Source organism: Gadus chalcogrammus, chromosome 1 (assembly GCF_026213295.1).
Source record: "Gadus chalcogrammus isolate NIFS_2021 chromosome 1, NIFS_Gcha_1.0, whole genome shotgun sequence".
NCBI lineage: Eukaryota > Metazoa > Chordata > Actinopteri > Gadiformes > Gadidae > Gadus > Gadus chalcogrammus.
In genome coordinates this window covers 23,571,950-23,588,940 of record NC_079412.1, presented here as the reverse complement: position 1 = coordinate 23,588,940, position 16,991 = coordinate 23,571,950, and the positions used below count along the sequence as shown (strand labels likewise).

The 16,991-nt window shown below is 49.2% G+C and overlaps 1 protein-coding gene across 1 annotated transcript in view; it reads left to right on the top strand.

Annotated features, from left to right (window-relative positions):
- nphp4 (nephronophthisis 4) overlaps positions 1-16,991 on the top strand; it is a 150,501-nt gene that overhangs the window by 14,885 nt on the left and 118,625 nt on the right. The window contains exons 3-6 of the mRNA XM_056593735.1: positions 4,176-4,348; positions 4,901-4,965; positions 11,467-11,616; positions 15,215-15,351. Of these exons, the coding sequence (XP_056449710.1) occupies positions 4,176-4,348; positions 4,901-4,965; positions 11,467-11,616; positions 15,215-15,351 (525 nt within the window). The remainder of the gene's footprint in view (positions 1-4,175; positions 4,349-4,900; positions 4,966-11,466; positions 11,617-15,214; positions 15,352-16,991) is intronic.

Sequence of the window (16,991 nt, the reverse complement as noted above, 5' to 3'; positions counted from 1 at the left end):
CTGATGATATTTTAATGTCATCCGCCCACCAACCCACCCATCATCCACCCCTCGACACCATCACTACCACCCATTTACTCTGCCCTCAATTGTCATGGTTACGAGGGAGAGGAGGAGGAGGAGGAGTAGGAGGAGGCCGACAAGCGAACAATTCTTGGCATTCCAACAGAAGACCTCATCATCATCATCATCATCATCGTGTTCATGATGTTTTTTGTTTTGTTGTCGCCGTGGCGTGGTGCGCCGGCAGATGCTGTGCCCGGTGGCGACGGGTGCTCAAGCTGTTTCGCCATCAACGTCCCCTGGCGACCCGTCGCCGCGCTGGGAGCCGTCGCACACACTCCCCCTGCTCTGTGTTTGTTCCGAAACATGTTCACAGTCGCAGAAAGCCGTTTCCCAGGTCGTTATGATGCGAGCGGAGGGAATTGAGGGATGTGCTGATTTGAGTAATTGCAGAGGCAGAGGAAGAGGCAGGGAGCGAGTGAGACGGAGGGAGAGAGTGGGAGATAAAGGGAGAGAGGGGGCCCGAGAGAGAGTACACGAGGCAGCCAAGTTAAACTATAGGAGGCTGCAAAGTAAAAGGAGAGATGCGTGGCAGATAGATGTAGTGGTGGATGTTAAGCATTCAATGTCTATAAACCTCTTCCTAATCCTCCGTCTTCATTTTACTCCTGTCTCAATTCCTCTTCCTTTTCGTTTCAAGGAGTAAGCCGATCGCTCAGTAGGTCCTAAGAGTAGTACCAATTGAGAGGGATATTTATGTACTGTATATGTTTCATTTTTTTTTCCGAAGCGACGATGGAGAATGATGGAGAAGCGCTTGATTCGAGAAGAGTGTGACTCATCCGCTGAGTCAAGGAAGTGAAACAGACAAAGACCGGATTTTGTTTTCTCCCACCCCCCCCCCCCCCAACAAATAAAACCAAATCATTTAGCAGAACAATGCGTTGCGCTGGATGGCAGCCGAGCGGCGAGACTGTGTCATGCAAAAAAAAGACATGCAAAAGCATTGAGGTCCTAACAAGAGAGGTATTGGGTAAACATGATAGACAGATTCCTCCATTCTCTGCTAAAGCTCTGGACTGGTTCAAGACAAGTTCACTGCTATATGAGGGGCTTTGTTTGGGAGATAATATGCAGGAGGTAAATACATTGTTTGGTTTGAGTCCATGTATTCTAAATGACGTGCATCTTTACTTGGAGAGAAGTTTGAGAAGGTATTGTCTCCCTAACTAATTCAATTTGTGTTGCCCTCAGTGGGTCCAAATTAGATTTTCGTCTCACGGATGCACATTCAGACGCTCGATAAATATTTAACTATCAGGCTCTGCCATTGTGCAGATGAAAGAAAGATCCGCAAGGCCAATTTTCTCCTCCAGGATACCATTCACTCTCTGAAACACGTTTAGTATCTGAACTTCCTTGTTGAACCACCTCAGCTCCGCCACCAGAGGCGCTGTTGCTCACCTCAAGCCATTGACCCCTTTCCCGAAGTCACAGGTTATGAAGATAGAAAGTCCTCCTGCTGTCTAAAAGCTAAAAGAACCCAGGTCCAGGAAATTGTAGAATATGTGCTGAATAGGTATCTCCCAAAAAACTTGAATGAGGAACTAAGGATGTCTTTAGGTCCTTGTGGTAAACAACAACCATAAAGAAGCAGGTAAAGACTAAATTATTGTCCAAGCAATCCTTCACTGTCTAAATACCGCACTACTCTACTAATGCAATGATCTCATACCATAGAGAGTATTAGTGCCACGCTGGAGATAAAGTATTTCCCCCAAAGAAGTGAACCACTTTCTTGCATTCTCCCATGAGGGTTTTGATTACTACACACTTTCTTACTGCTCGCGCTACCACTCTGAGAGAGAGAGAGAGAGAGAGAGAGAGAGAGAGAGAGAGAGAGAGAGAGAGAGAGAGAGAGAGAGAGAGAGAGAGAGAGAGAGAGAGAGAGAGAGAGAGAGAGAGAGAGAGAGAGAGAGAGAGAGAGAGAGAGAGAGAGAGAGAGAGAGAGAGAGAGAGAGAGAGAATTCCTGTGGACCACAGGAGGAGGAGTTCATTGTGCCCTCCCTCAGAGAGACCCTCACCCAGGCTGTGCACAGGGCCATGCGGTATGAAAGACACGGCAATACCTCCTCTTTAATTCCTGCTCTTTCACCTTGGATGGCTGAAAAAGGTTTGGCTCCGGGCCCTCTACAGAGGGTCAACGGAGAGCCTGCTACCTGGATAGTATGGGTACCCCTCTGCCCTCAACCGAATGGCGCTGCAGCCCGGTTCAACAGTGGGTGTGAGCCTCCCTCCGTCCAGGATTTACACAATGGACGGTGTGCCAGTGAAGCCAGAAGTGTAATCTATAACCCCTGGCGCCCCAATCAGGGACTGTGTCTGCTGCTGCGGATTGGCACGAGTTATCGCAGCCCAAAAGCCCGCTCCGGGACAGGTTTTCACCAAGGCTGAGGAGCGATGGACACTGACGACCTGTCACCTGTCTGCCTGCAACAGAGACACTCGTTCAACCGCACACGCGCACACACACGTATTCTCTCTCCGTTACCTACCTTCAGCCATTTCTGTTCAGCCGTGTTGCTATATCAAAAAAATATGCATGCAAAGCGATGGAAGCGCACGGCACCCACCCCCCCCCCCGTGTTTCAGATGGATGGCTGTGTGATCGGTACGGAAGTGTACAGCTCCCGAGGCAGGAAGAGGGCCTTCCCCGCCACACACTGGGCTGGATCAAAAAGTATCCCCACGGTCTCCATACTGCGACGCTACTTTTAGGGGCTTTTATTTTGAAATTGAATCGTCCAACTTTAAGAGTAGCTAAACTGAGAAAAAAACAACATCCAAATTAAATGATGTCACTGCCGTCAAATTGCATCACTTCTTAAAAACTGTCCAAGCGTTGTGGATCATTGTAGCATGAATCAACGCCGTGGGTTGGCTGTTTTTTTCTGGGGGGATTTGCATTGCATGCCAGCGCAGGGAAGGGAAGCCCAAGGCATCTGCTGGTGTTAGAACTACAGAGGGCTCCCTGAAGCTCTGGCTGTCTTCCCTGAGAGACATCCACCCCCCCCCCCCCCCCACCCCTGCTTCCCGTGAAGACGCTCTGTTCCCAGGCGTTGTAGTGCGCTGAAGTGGACATAAAAGGACTTTAGGGGCAAAAACTGTTATTTATTCATGGGAAGACTGTATTTGGAAAAAAATGCTGCTTTCTCAGGCTATTTTATTTTTTTATTCCCTAACAACGGAAACATGTTATAGTGAACTGTGGATTTGGTATTTGTTTTGTATAGTGGCATTGTATGCATTATCCAGTTTGCCGGCGATTCACTGCCACTTTCGTGTGGCCTGGCCAGGTGGGGATCGCTGTATGAGATTATTTGTCGAATGAAATGCATGTGTTGACTGAGTGGAATGTTTTGTACAAATCGGACAAATGCATTTGTTAACCGAGTTGAATGTTGTTTACCAAACAGACAAATTCATGTGTTATATACAAGAGCCCAACCGATCTACAAGTGGGCTGTTTTTGTCGGCCGATATCTTTTTCTTCTTTTCTACAGATATTATATTTATACGCCGGTACGGAACTTTAGAAAAAGTGAACATTTATGAATGTAATTACTTCTTTATAAATCCTCAACTGTGGTGGCTTAACCTCAATGCTCTAACTGAGCACATCCATGTAAGCGCTCACTAACAGTTTTACATGATGTTCTGTGTGAAGGTTAGTAGCTCCTCCCCATACAGCTAATTGGTTCCTCTTGCTCATGATTTCAATGTGATGTTGATGCTGTGGCCAGAAGCATGGCTGGTGGGTGAGCAGTAAACACCAAGGATCTGCTCCACCCCCAGGAGAACACTATATGTAGATTGAAAAAAGGCCAATACATATCAGTATTGGCATTTACCCCTAAAATTCAGTTTCGGTCGGGCTCGTTGCGACCACAAATGTATTTGCGATCAAGGATCCTTTTGGGGATTAGGGGATGCTTACAGAACTCAATTAATCAATTGTAACTGCCCCTACGTGCGGACAGGGGTTAGCTTGCTTGGTTGTCGACGATTCTTTCAAACACCGCCCGTCTGGTTCTACACATCCCCCCCCACCACACCACCTTCACCTGGGGAGGAATCTAACGTCTTCTCCCCCTCCGTGTCCCCCTGCCCAGATCATGTACCTCCATACGTCTCTGCGCGTCCCCGCCATCGTGGCGGTGGTGGAGGTGGTGGCGCTGTCAGACAGGCCAGACGGCTCCCAGCAGGCCCTGGGGTGTGGCTTCTCCGTCCTGGAGATGTTTGCCGGCAGGGGAGAGGAGCAGGCGGGCGCCGGCGGCGACAGACGGTGATTAGTCTCTCTGCTAATTACGCCGTCCAGGTGATAACGATCACATTAGGAGGCGGGCGGCAGCGCTCGTTCCGGACGCCGCTATACGTACCCTGCACGCACCGGAACGGGCCGGCTGTCATAAAAAGCATTGGGTTTTTAGTTTAAAGTCCTCAAGGCTGGTGGAGCTCTGAGATATGGAGTTTCGGAGAAGCAAAGGGGAAAGTAACCCAAGCAAAGCTACCGGGTTTAATTTGATTGTATCACAGATGAATTATGTATGTAGCTGGTTTTCGTGTTGTTTGGGTGAATAAAGTTGCATGCAATTGGAACGGATGACTTCTACCATGGTTTTACACTGCTGTAAAACCATCAGTGTAAAACGCTACAAAGTCTTCAGTGGCAAATTTTTTGTTTTTGCAACGATTATTTAATTTAAGTTTAAATATTTTTGGCATTATGTACTACCTTTGAATCCCTCTTCATCAAACTATTTGCATACAAACACACTCTCTCTCTCTCTCTCTCTCACCTACTTTTATCTTCTTTATTTTTCTTGTTATTTTACAGACTAATTCTTCACCATGGGACGCCCAGAGAGCTTCTCCACCCCAAGTTCAAGGGTGCTGTTGAATGTAAGAATCTTTCTCCTCTGCCTACCTTTTATATGGGCAGCATGTTATGTAGCACTTGAACGCCGCTTAGCGATTGGCAAAGATTTTTGTCCCTGCCATCCCATTTCTTCCACAAATGTCTCCATCGCCTTTGTTGTTCCAAACCGATTGCTTCACTAATCACGCATTACAGTTAGCATTTAATCTATTTTATTTTGATGTGTGTTTTGTTGCCTCCTACCAGTTACTCACCAGGAGTGACTGATTAATAAATTAATGATTTAATTAATAGTACTTCTACGACTAACAGCCACCGGTTATAGGCGTTTATAGGTGTCAGGGCTTTGCGATCATGGCTTTTACGTCAGTGATTCTGCAGTCCCATCGGTGGCGTTGTAGAACTAAGTCTACTTGCGAACCTCCTCAGCTGAGCTTTCTTTGTCGGCTCCCTGTTGCCAGAGAGGACTCAGCGGGCCAATCGCCGTCTGTGTGGCCGTGGTTCCCCAGGCGGGGGGCGACAAAGAGAACCACCGTGTGCGTGCGTACTGCGTACCTATGGCGGCTGTCTGACGCAGGAGTACCAGTTAGCCTGAAGCCGTTTCAGCGTGTCACGGAGTTGTCCCCATGCAGACCCAGGAGGTGTCAGTAGTTGTTCTCTGATAGCTGTCACTGGGTGGTGGGGGGGGGGGGTGATCTCCTCCAGTCTCCCTTACTTACCTGACATACTCGCTCAGACACTCATGTGGACCGACGTGCCGCAGACCCAGACACGGGTCGATACGGTCGTGGGTAGGCGTACGACGGCGGCGGCACCGCCCGTAGGTGGCTGGAAGGACGTGTCGAGGACGTCGAAAACCCAAAACCTTTCCGTGTCTCTTTAAAGCAGCGCGTGAGGTGCTCCATACAAAGCCGCGCAACCGAGACAAACTTAGTTGCTTAGCAACGGGTCCAGCTCCAACCAGACTGAATTGATTGTCAGAACTTGGAAATCACAGAGGTCCAGCTAAAACTTTGATATCGGTTTTTGCTACTTCCACTGTTCTCTGAAGGGCTATCAATGACGGGGAAGTGGTGTGCATTTAAATGGCGGGAAGGGGCGTGCTTCTGTTGCGGTGTGAATAACACAGGGGGGAGAGAGCCAGGCTCCTGTGTTGCCGATCATGTCATATGAATATTAGAGGAGCTTCACGCAAATGGACTCTTTGGCCCTGTGAATAATTCACTGGGACCAGTGTTCTCCACTGTGAGGCCCGCTGGAGTGTTCTCGCCTGCCACACCGTCCTCTCTTCACGGCTGGATGTTATCCTTCTCTCTGTTCTGTCCACCTCCTCTCTCTTTGCGTGTCTCTCTCTCTGTCTCTGTCTCTGTCTCTGTCTCTCTCTCTCTCTCTCTCTCTCTCTGTCTCTGTCTCTGTCTCTGTCTCTGTCTCTGTCTCTGTCTCTGTCTCTGTCTCTGTCTCTCTCTCTCTCTCTCTCTGTCTCTGTCTCTGTCTCTGTCTCTCTCTGTGTGTGTGTGTCGATGTCTCTCTGTGTCGATGTCTCCTTTTGCTTCCTAGATTCTCTATATATTTCCTCTCTCTCTCTCCGTCCCTCTACCTTTCTCTCTATGTGCCTGTTCCCACTCATCTCACTCGATCTCTCTTCCTCCATATTTTGTCCCTCTCTGCTCTCTCTCTCTATTCGCCTCTCTTGTCCCTCTCTCTCTTTCCCTTTATCTACGTCTCTCTGTACCCGACAACAGAGCATGCGTGTTTCACGTCCGTGCAAAAACCATCCCACCTTGACAACACTGATTGGCGGCACGTGTGCAGCCAATCAGTGTTGTGAAGGTGTTTGAGCGTGTTTCTAACTCATTTTGGGAGAAAAAAAGCGGGAGACAATTGAGAGATACGATTTGAGGCAAGAGTTGCTTGCACTGGGAATGCACCGTGGTACCTTCCTGTTGCCATGGTTACAGATGCTCTGTTGAGCGCTGGCAGCCAACTAGAGAAAACAATAAAGCAGCAAAACCTTGACACCATTGGCATCTTGGCGCTGCTTTGCAAATCTGTTGCGGTGGGGTAGGAAATTAGATTTGAAGTACAATATGTAAAGCAAATAGAGGGCGGCAAGCTGCTAGGCACTTCAATACCAGCCTGAAAAGAGTGAAAGGGAGGCGGAAGCGGGGGAACAAGGTCAGCCAAGCGTTCAGTTCCTCACTGAAGAATGGTTGCCTTTGGTAAAAGGTTTATGTTAGACGTTGACCCTACTGCAGATATGTAGCTATACAACGGTATGTTTGGAAACGGTCAGGTTTAGTTGTATGTTATGAGTGGGTAGGTATTGTTCTAAAGTTGGAGATGTTATATGAAGGTATTGTGTAGTACGGATCAGGGTTGTAAACGGATCCACATTTCTAATCCACTCTAATTCACTTAGACTTTGTCTGGTTTGTTTTCTTGTGGCGGTACGCCTCCAGCACCTCTCCTAAACCCTCCCTGCCGGCTTTGAGTAATGAACTGACAGAGTGGCTTGGTGCTCTGTGATTGGCTGAGGCAGTTGTTGGCCCAGTGACGTCACAGAAAAAGTTGGACTGATTGGGCAAACTTCAGGATGTACAGAGGTAGAAGTCTGGAGCATCAAAAATATAAATAATTTAATAAGAATGGAGATTCATCGTGCGCGTGCTAGAATGCGATGCACTTGGCTGTTTAGCAGTGAGAAAGGGCCAGTCATACCACAAGGTCCCATTGCCGTTAACAATAGGTCTTGCAGTTTGAGGACAGGCAATTGCAGCACAGCGTCCTCGGGAATAAGGAGGTCGCTGTATTGTCTGGCCCCCTTTTCTCGGGGAAAATTACAGTGTTCTGCACCCCCCCCCCCCCCCCCCCCCCTTACTGAGAGATTCGTTCACTGCGTGAGAAGCAGAATGACTCGATCTCCACCATGCTGAGTACCTTTTCATCACACGCTCTCATTCGGCGGCCTACCCTTCTGCGCCCTCATGTGCCTGGTCTTTCTCTAGTTATCTTTTTCACAAATAAATAATGCCTCTTTGTTTATGTTTGAAAGGAACACAACAACAGCCACCCAAGGACGGTTGCGATTGGGTGCCTGAGCAGGGAACGGAACGAGGCCAGGCATGGCAGAACTCCCCGCAATGATTGCGACTCAAAAGGCTGAATTACCGCATGGGTTTGAATGGACGGGGGAGGGTCGGTATAGCGGGCATCATAGTACTGAGCGCTGAATACTTGTTATGTAGTACATTTTACCAGCGGTTTACAACGTGCAAGCGTGAGTGACCCTAACAGTGCTCACACTTGACCTGACACAAATTTTGCACCTTCCCAGAGCAAAATGTATGCTCATTGAAACGTAAACAATGCAGCGCACACATCTACTTCTTTGTTGATGGCGGTGATTACATTTATAGCAGAAGGAGAAGTCAGGAGACACTTGAGGACACTGAGAAGTGAGAGGCGTGGACTTCTCGAGCTCATCGTTGTTTATTGGTTGAGTAAACTACGAGAGGGGTCTAATGAAAGCCTGAGGGTCCCGGACTGTGAGAGCAGGGCCAGGGGAGGAATCTGCAGGGCTTCTCCCTGGGTGACGGGAGGACAGGCAGATGGTCCGGCATTCCCAAGCTACATTGTCTTGGAATTGTGAGCGCAGAGCCTCGAAAAACATACCAGCTCGCTGTCACAACACACACACTTAAAGTGTGTCTGTGTGTGACTCTCTCTGTCTGTCTCTTTGTGTGTGTGCGTGTGTGTGTGTGTGTGTGTGTGTGTGTGTGTGTGTAAGAGATCAACAGCGGGTCATGGATATGTAAAGGCTGTGTCTACAACCCTGTTTCACAAAGTTCTTCCACTCTTTACCCATTCACTGTAAGCCGCCCAAATGTGGAAATCACAGCTGCTCTACCGTGTATTCCCATTCTGCATACAATATTCTTCCACCCCGAGTCCCCGTTCATAAATGCACGCCTTCGCCCAGACCTTCTTTTAGCATCGTTCCCCTCAGCCCTGGCCTCACATCTCCTGCCAAGCCGCCTGGCTCGCCCTGACACCTTGATACCTAGCCTGGCTGACTCCCAGCCTATCATGCCTATAGCTGTGCTGAAAAAAATAAACCTGGGTTAGGGTAGGTGTCCAAATGTGCGTGCAGAAGCATCTCCCACCCAAACCTGCTGCATAATGAAAAACAAGAAATAAAAAGATGCAAAGGGATTCGCACCTGGGCACCATCTGTGTCAAACTACTAGCATGAATTTTTCATTCTCTGTCTCCTCTCTTAGCCCCCTTCCAACTATACCGTCTCTCTCTCTCTCTCTCTCTCGCTCTCTCTCTCTGTCTCTCTCTGTCTGTCTCTGTCTCTGTCTCTCTCTCTCTCTCTCTCTCTCTCTCTCTCTCTCTCTCTCTCTCTCTCTCTCTCTCTCTCTCTCTCTCTCTCTCTCTCTCTCTCTCTCTCTCTCTCTCTCTCTCTCTCTCTCTCTTTGTTTCTTTCTTTCCCCCCTTCCAACCACACCTTCTCTCTCGCTCTCTCTTTCCCAGCCCTCCCATGTCATCGTCTCTCGCTTTACTTCCCCTCTGTTTCCTCGATGAGGAGAAACTGTAAAAAAACGGGTCAGAAGCTGTGCCAGAATCCCAGCATCCATGTAAACATGGATTCTTTCCGCAGTCTTGAGTGGCCCAATTGGAGCGTATTCAGATGGGCGCCTTTGTTGAGGGGGTTGCAGTAAATAAAGACATTCAAACTTTTCTGCCAGACTCTTCGCTCCTTTTTTTGCCTCAGAGAACCCCAACCCTGATCTTTTATTGAATTAGAGTTGAGTCGAGAGGCATGGTAAATATAGCTGTTTTGGTTCTACTCCCACTGTTGCTACCCATTTGCTCCCAGAGTCATTCGCCCACGTCTTTTGCTTTAATGTATTCGGGGTTAAAATGGGTGATGAGCATTTCTCCTGCTAAAATATTTGAATTGCTGTTGTTACGTAATGGAATTGACCTTTTCACAACCCCCCAATCATCTGCATTAGACAGGCTTTTGGAATCTGGTTTCAGTACTGTACGACTGGACCGCAGGCGGACTTGGAACTAACAGTGCTGGAAGAAAGTGATGCGGTGTACTGTATAGGAAGTGACTACGTACAGTAGCAGTTCTCCCACTTCTGGTACCAGCGTGTCACGTTTCAGAAATGTCCATTGTGTCATTCCTTATTAAATGCTTTTATCTATTCTATAGCAATTGCCCACGTGTTTCTGTGTGGTGGAGTTGAAAGCTGATTCATTGGTCGGTGTGCTGACAATGATGCATGGCGATGGTGCCACATGCTGCCACGCAGGAGGTCTCTCCCCGAGCGTGTGATGATGGCTGGTTCCACCCGTGCACATAGATCACTCAATGCACAACAGGTGTGCAGCCTCACCCAGCCCCAGAGTCCAATCAGACTCGGTCAGGTGAGGCTATCATCCACACACACACTCCACAGTGTGCTTCAGTTGTTCTACATGAACTTCCCATCATCTTAGTCGAACTCATACACATTTAGCATTTGGGATGTGTCCTTGGCTGAGACATTGCTATCGCTCTAAAGACTCTTCTCAGATTTCGATTTTTTTCAATCCAAAGTTTGTTGTTCACGTTCAACGGTGGCCATCGGGCACCGGTGTTCAGAATCACTTGACCTCTGACCTCCATGTCTCTCAACGCAGCACCAAATAGATGCTCTTCAACCTTACCCTCACTGTGCGCCCATCAGCCTGCGGTCCTTTTCTCTGTCCTGCTGTGGAAGCAGCCCACGGTACGGGGCTGCTTCCACAGCTGTCTGTAATGACTGTCAGCCATTCCCCTGCTGAAGGTGTAATTACGTAAGCCGCCTCCGTGAATGATGGCGGGGAGGGGGGGGGGGGGGGGGGAGAGCGAGCACCAGCACGAGCCCAGCGCTCGACTGCCGAACGGCACCCCCTCGTCTCCCGAGGTTGACTGAGGAGAACCCGCCCCTGCCGACTCGCGGGTCGGATGGCCCCGTCTGAGAGATGGAGGCGTCTACCCCTCAACGCTTATTATACCCCCCCGCACGCGCACCTGGCGACGGCGACGCAGACGGAGCACTTTTTTGCGAGCTCAGTGGTTATCATTTAAGATCTCTCCTGGGGGGAAAAAAATTGACGGCTCGCCGTGATGGAACGTCGCACAACGCGCGCGGGGCGAAATGGAATACTGGAAAGATGGAAGTGTCTGTGTGTTGTGTGTCAGGTTGTTGGCTAACGTGCTCCCTTTGGTTGACGTATCGCCCCCGCGGCGGCGAGATGGTTGACAATTATTTCGCTAATGTGTCTCGTAGCTTGAGTTAGCGCTTTCCGTTCCCCCCCCCCCCCCTCCCGCCCGCCCGCCCCGCCGCCGCCCCTCCTCCCCTCCTCCCTGATGTTGCCATCATCTCGAGTAGCAAAACAAAAAGGGTTCCAGTTAATTCAAAGTGGAATTCAATTGAGATAAAAAAAGGAATGATGATTGTGCCTTGGTCGTTTGTTTTTCCCAGATGGCGGTCTCCTGAAGGCTATAGATGGCGCCCATGTAGAGTGTGTGGTGAAGGGCCACCCAGCGCTGGGCTCCATGGTGCACCTGCTCCCTGAGAACAGGCTGGTGTCCGGGCTGGACAACATCCCAGGCCTGGTGCCTTCACCAACAGGTAAGCACCAATAGGACCACCCTGGGGCCTACGTCAACAGGTAAGCACCAATAGGACCACCCTGGGGCCTACGTCAACAGGTAAGCACCAATAGGAACACCCTGGGGCCTACGTCAACAGGTAAGCACCAATAGGACCACCCTGGGGCCTACGTCAACAGGTAAGCACCAATAGGACCACCCTGGGGCCTACGTCAACAGGTAAGCACCAATAGGACCACCCTGGGGCCCTCGTCAACAGTTGACCACCAAAAGGTTCCTTTAAGACACCACAACATGAGGGCCCCTTAGCCATTTAGAATGGTCAGGTAGAATCAATAAAACTCAATTTTAAAGTCTGTGTTGTAATAAAGTGTAATAAATTACGTCTAACAAGCCGTGCCTCAATGAAAATATACAACGGTGAATGGCTGTTTTATAGCTGTTATATATTATACTTTTTAGTTGTAAATTCATATGCCGTTCTTTGGGACACAAAGTGACACTTATTTTACACTGCGTGTGCCAGGAAACGATGGGAGTCAGTACATCTATCAAATGCAAATCGTTGGCTCAGAAAAGGGTACCGCACTGCTTCTCCTGCACAGTGAAATTGAGCCTTTTTTACCCTTATTCCTTCTTCCCTTCTGCATGATAACAGTTATCACGGCGAGCAATTGCCTCATGAACCTGCTAAGAAAACTGCCCACTGTTGTCCTGTGATTGCCCTTGTCAAGCGTTGGGAAGGAGTGTGAAATGTGAATGAGAGGGGAATCTGGGTGACGCTCCTATTTTTCAGCGGTTCTTCCCTCGGCGGACACCTCGCCTTTTCGTTCTTCTCAAAGTGTGTGATAAGCGTTGAGTCCCGTTGCGACGCCGGTGGGTACGAGGAGGGTTGGCCGACGTGATGGTCGTGATTGCGATTCGACGGCAGGCCGCTGTGAGGGAAGATGCTCTCTACAGGGTTGAGCTTGTTCATAAATAATTTGAGTCCGTGTTTACAATGTGATAAAAATTCTCAGATTTCCTCGCCTTGGCGGGTCTGAGTGGTGGTTACAATGATGTTTTCATTAGCTCATCCATAAATTTTCACACTTTTTATGTAATGGAATAATAATTGTCGTGGCCTATCTATCATCCCCGTCATGTGATCTGATTGAGTATGAATCCATAGAGAATATATTAACATAATGATGCAATTAAATGGTATCCAGGAGCTGTAGCTATGCGTCGTTCAGACTAAACAGACTCCAGAGCAAATGTCTTTTACATGTTTAATTATGACTTATTAGTTGATTTAATGAGGCCTAGGTCGGCCTGGCTCCTTCATCCTCAAGGTATTCAATGTTTGCCCTCGTGGCAGGGGGTAAGAAGACTTTGTGAGGCTTAAGGATATGTTGAGTAGAGAAGTTCCCTTGGTCTGTTTGAAATTGATTATAGCCAGACATTCAGCCGGTTATTTTTAGAGTTTTTTCGAAAGATGAAAGGCCGGGTAACTGTTGAAGACGACCAGTATTTAAAAGCAAACCAGAAGGCTCCTCCTCTATCCACTCATGCAGTCTCTTAAGTTCATGCAGTATTGTGATGAATAGCTAAATGCTCTCTTTTTGGAGGTCTGCAAGGATTTTATTTGAACACGCACACACACACACACACACACACACACACACACACACACACACACACACACACACACACACACACACACACACACACACACACACGTGGGTAAGCGAAGGGATAAGGCCTATCGGAGCCTTCCAAAGTCTGCCCTGCTTAAGAAGTTTTTTGTAGGGGCGTTTAGGTGAGCGGGTTCGGGGGGGCTTTTAAAAGGGTGGGACGGCGGCTGGGCAGGAGGGGGGGGGGGGGGGGGGGGTCAGTAATGAAGTCTGAGACTGCCAGCACCATAATCATGGAGAGTCAGCCTGGGTAGGTGGTGCGGCGGCAGCGTAGCCTAATCCCTCTTCATGTTCCGGAGCTGTGAGCAGGCCCACGAACTCATACACACACAGACACACAGACACACACACACACACACACACACACACACACACACACACACACACACACACACACACACACACACACACACACACACACACACACACACACACACACACACACACACACACACACACACCATCCCGACGCACCCTCCACCCCCTTCTCCCTTGCCGCTGCCATTTTAAAAGGCCCATGGTACAGCCCCCCCCCCTCCACCTGCCCCCCAGGCTTGATATTCACACCACATCATCCGGGGGGCTGGGCCCCGGAGCCTGGGCTCTGGAGACAAGAGCCAATAAACTACCCCTTGATGGCTCCATTACTCTTAACTGGAGATCCCAGTCTGTGTGTGCGTGTGTGTGTGTGTGAGAGAGAGAGGGGTGTTTGTAGGTTTGTTACTGTGCCTGCATCCTATTGGGTGTCGTTCCCTGGGGTCTGTTACTACAGCCGGGAATCCATCTGGATTTGATCCACGCCATTTAACTCTTCCAATAGATGGTGTTTTCTCCTTCAAGGGAGTCCGCTCTAACAGGATTCCCATTAAATATACAATAAAATCAGTCAATATAAACCACAGTTTGGGATTGATACGGTCGTAAGTGTTTTCCGGATCCAGGTGTTATTCTGAATCCCCTGATCGAATTGAGTGCTGGGATGGATCTTTCTAATTGTCTTCCCAACACGCTTACACCCTCAGTCGTCAGATAGATGGGAAGTACCATGTTTTTTTGTTGTTGTACCGCAACGGTGCGGGTTGGGTTTCCGAACACGGAGAGGAGCACTCAAGGAACATTTGCTCCGTAGAGCGAGCGGAATGCGAAACCTCACTTAGGTGTGAGGGCATTGGACGTCGCCACGCATCTGGGGTCGCTGCGCTGCCTGCCACGGCAGACTCGCGCGGGGGCCAAACTCTTGAGTGTTTGTCTCACTTTGGCTAGCGATGGTGTCTTCACAAAACCAAGGTGCTTGAAGGTTTTTTTTTCACATCATGGCAGCTGTCAGGGGATTGTATTCTTGTCGGCCCCGTGTGTGTGTGTGTGTGTGTGTGTGTGTGTGTGTGTGTGTGTGTGTGTGTGTGTGTGTGTGTGTGTGTGTGTGTGTGTGTGTGTGTGTGTGTGTGTGTGTGTGTGTGTGTGTGTGTGTGTGTGTGAAGGGACACTGCCTATATGAACTTGGACAGCAAATTGTGTTCTTGGCATGGAGAGGGCTCCCCCGGCGGCTGTGAGTAGTTTAACCGATCCGCGAGTTAACATAGTGTCTGATGGCATTTGGAGGCTGATGAGAGGAGCCGCTGTGCGAAGCTGAAGCTGTGTGACTCTTCTGCACCATCCGAGGCCCGGAGCTCGGGATTCGTGAACGGGGACACACACACACACACACACACACACACACACACACACACACACACACACACACACACACACACACACACACACACACACACACACACACACACACACACACACACACACACACACAGACAGCCTTTTTTTGTTGGGAGAATCTCTTGAAGGACACCCTCGTCACTCACGATAGAAAATCCGTTTCTGGGGCCATTTCAAAGTGAATATCGTATCATCTCGTTGGATCTCACCCTGCTTCCACCTTCCCTCCAGGTGACGCTCTGCTGAGACCCAAGCTGCTGAAGCGGACCCCCTACTGCCTGAGCCGGCTGACCGTCTCCCTGCAGCCCTCCTTGGACCGCTTCGAGAGCCAGCTCCTGCAGCTCGTCAGCGCCGACTGGGACGCCACGGTAGGGCGCGGGGCTCGACGGCTCTGCCGCTGACCCAAAGGGTGTTCACCGCTAGACTCTCACCTCGCAGGGTTAGGGTTAGGGTAACCCTGAATCTCTGGACCTGCCAAATTGGTCCCATTTCTCCAGCCACGGCGTGTGGCAGGTGTTCATATTGGACCCAGTAGGCGATACAGCGATTACTAGCCTGGGTTTGACTGTGCCCCGTGGTCCTAGGCTACCCGTCGTTCCCCCTCTCTTCTTCAACCTACCGCCCTGTCTCCCTTCCCTCTCCTGTGAAGGCACCGACACATTCAATATTCATCTCTAGATGTTAAATTCCAGACGTAAAAACAAAAAGAAATGGCCTGCCAGGCTTGAGATGGAGAGATGTATTTAATCCCGCTAATATTGTCTAATTAGATGTTTAGTTTTTCGCCCGGCGTCTCTCATGCTGAACCTTGGAGAGTGAGACATTCAAAGGCCCACATGCTCGGCAGTATTGGTTTGGATGGAAAAATTGCGGAGACGGTTTGTTGATTTTATTTTTTGTTTGACGATAGCAGGCACAGCCCGATATGTCAATGACGAATGATAGCATTGATGTGGGACTACTATTGAATCGTTGTACGTCTCTAGACTAACAGACATCCCTCAACACATAAACACTCATCCATCACACTCTCTCAATCACTCACTCGCACTCTCTTAATCACTCACTCACTCACTCACTCACTCACTCACTCACTCACTCACTCACTCACTCACTCACTCACTCACTCACTCACTCACTCACTCACTACAATGCAAAGGGTAATATTGTCTGGGCGATATTCCCTGCCAGTGCCTTCCCTCTTTTCAGTACACTGTGCCAACACAAGGACTCACTGCTATATAAGAAAAATTGGCTCCCCAAACACCAACGGATAATTTCTGTTATTTCCTGTGGTCTCCTGGGGCAAAGTGCCTGGCTACCAATTTCTCGGCTGTCTTCTCTCCATACTAAAGTCTAAGGCTTCTCTTCATGCTACAATCTCAGACTTTCTCTGCAATGTTCTCTCCATACCACAATTCAAGGCTTGCTCTGAATTCTCTCCAACAGTCCCAGGCTTTCTATTGTGTTCTCTCCAACGGTCAAAGGCTTTCTATTGTGTTCTCTCCAACCGTCACAAACTTATTTTTGTGTTCTCTCCAACAGTCTTAGGCTTTCTATTTTGTTCTCTCCAGATGTCACGCCCGGCTTTGCCGTGCTAGGTGTGCCTCTCTCCCTTGTTTGTCGTTATTGCCTGTTGTTCTCTCCCTCACCAATAGGGGAGCTGGTGCTCTTGGCCGTGCCAGATCCATGACTGGGTGGATTGGACGGGAGTTAAAACGAAGCCCTTCCTGTCGGCTCGCTCTCTATCTCGGCCTGGCGCAGAAAGGCTGACTCGATCATTACCTTATTCTGCGTTACACTACATTACACTGATATGCACGACACTTTTTGTTTGGCTTCTCATTACTGATTACGGTTGTATATAGTTAGTTTAATAAATATTGTTCTTCCTTTGATATCAGCGTGTTGTTCTCCTCGTTCATGTCAGCTCTACTTGAGCCAAGTGGTCCTGACATAATGGGGGCTCGTCCGGGATCTGTACCCCGGACCTGTCGCACCCCAAGCG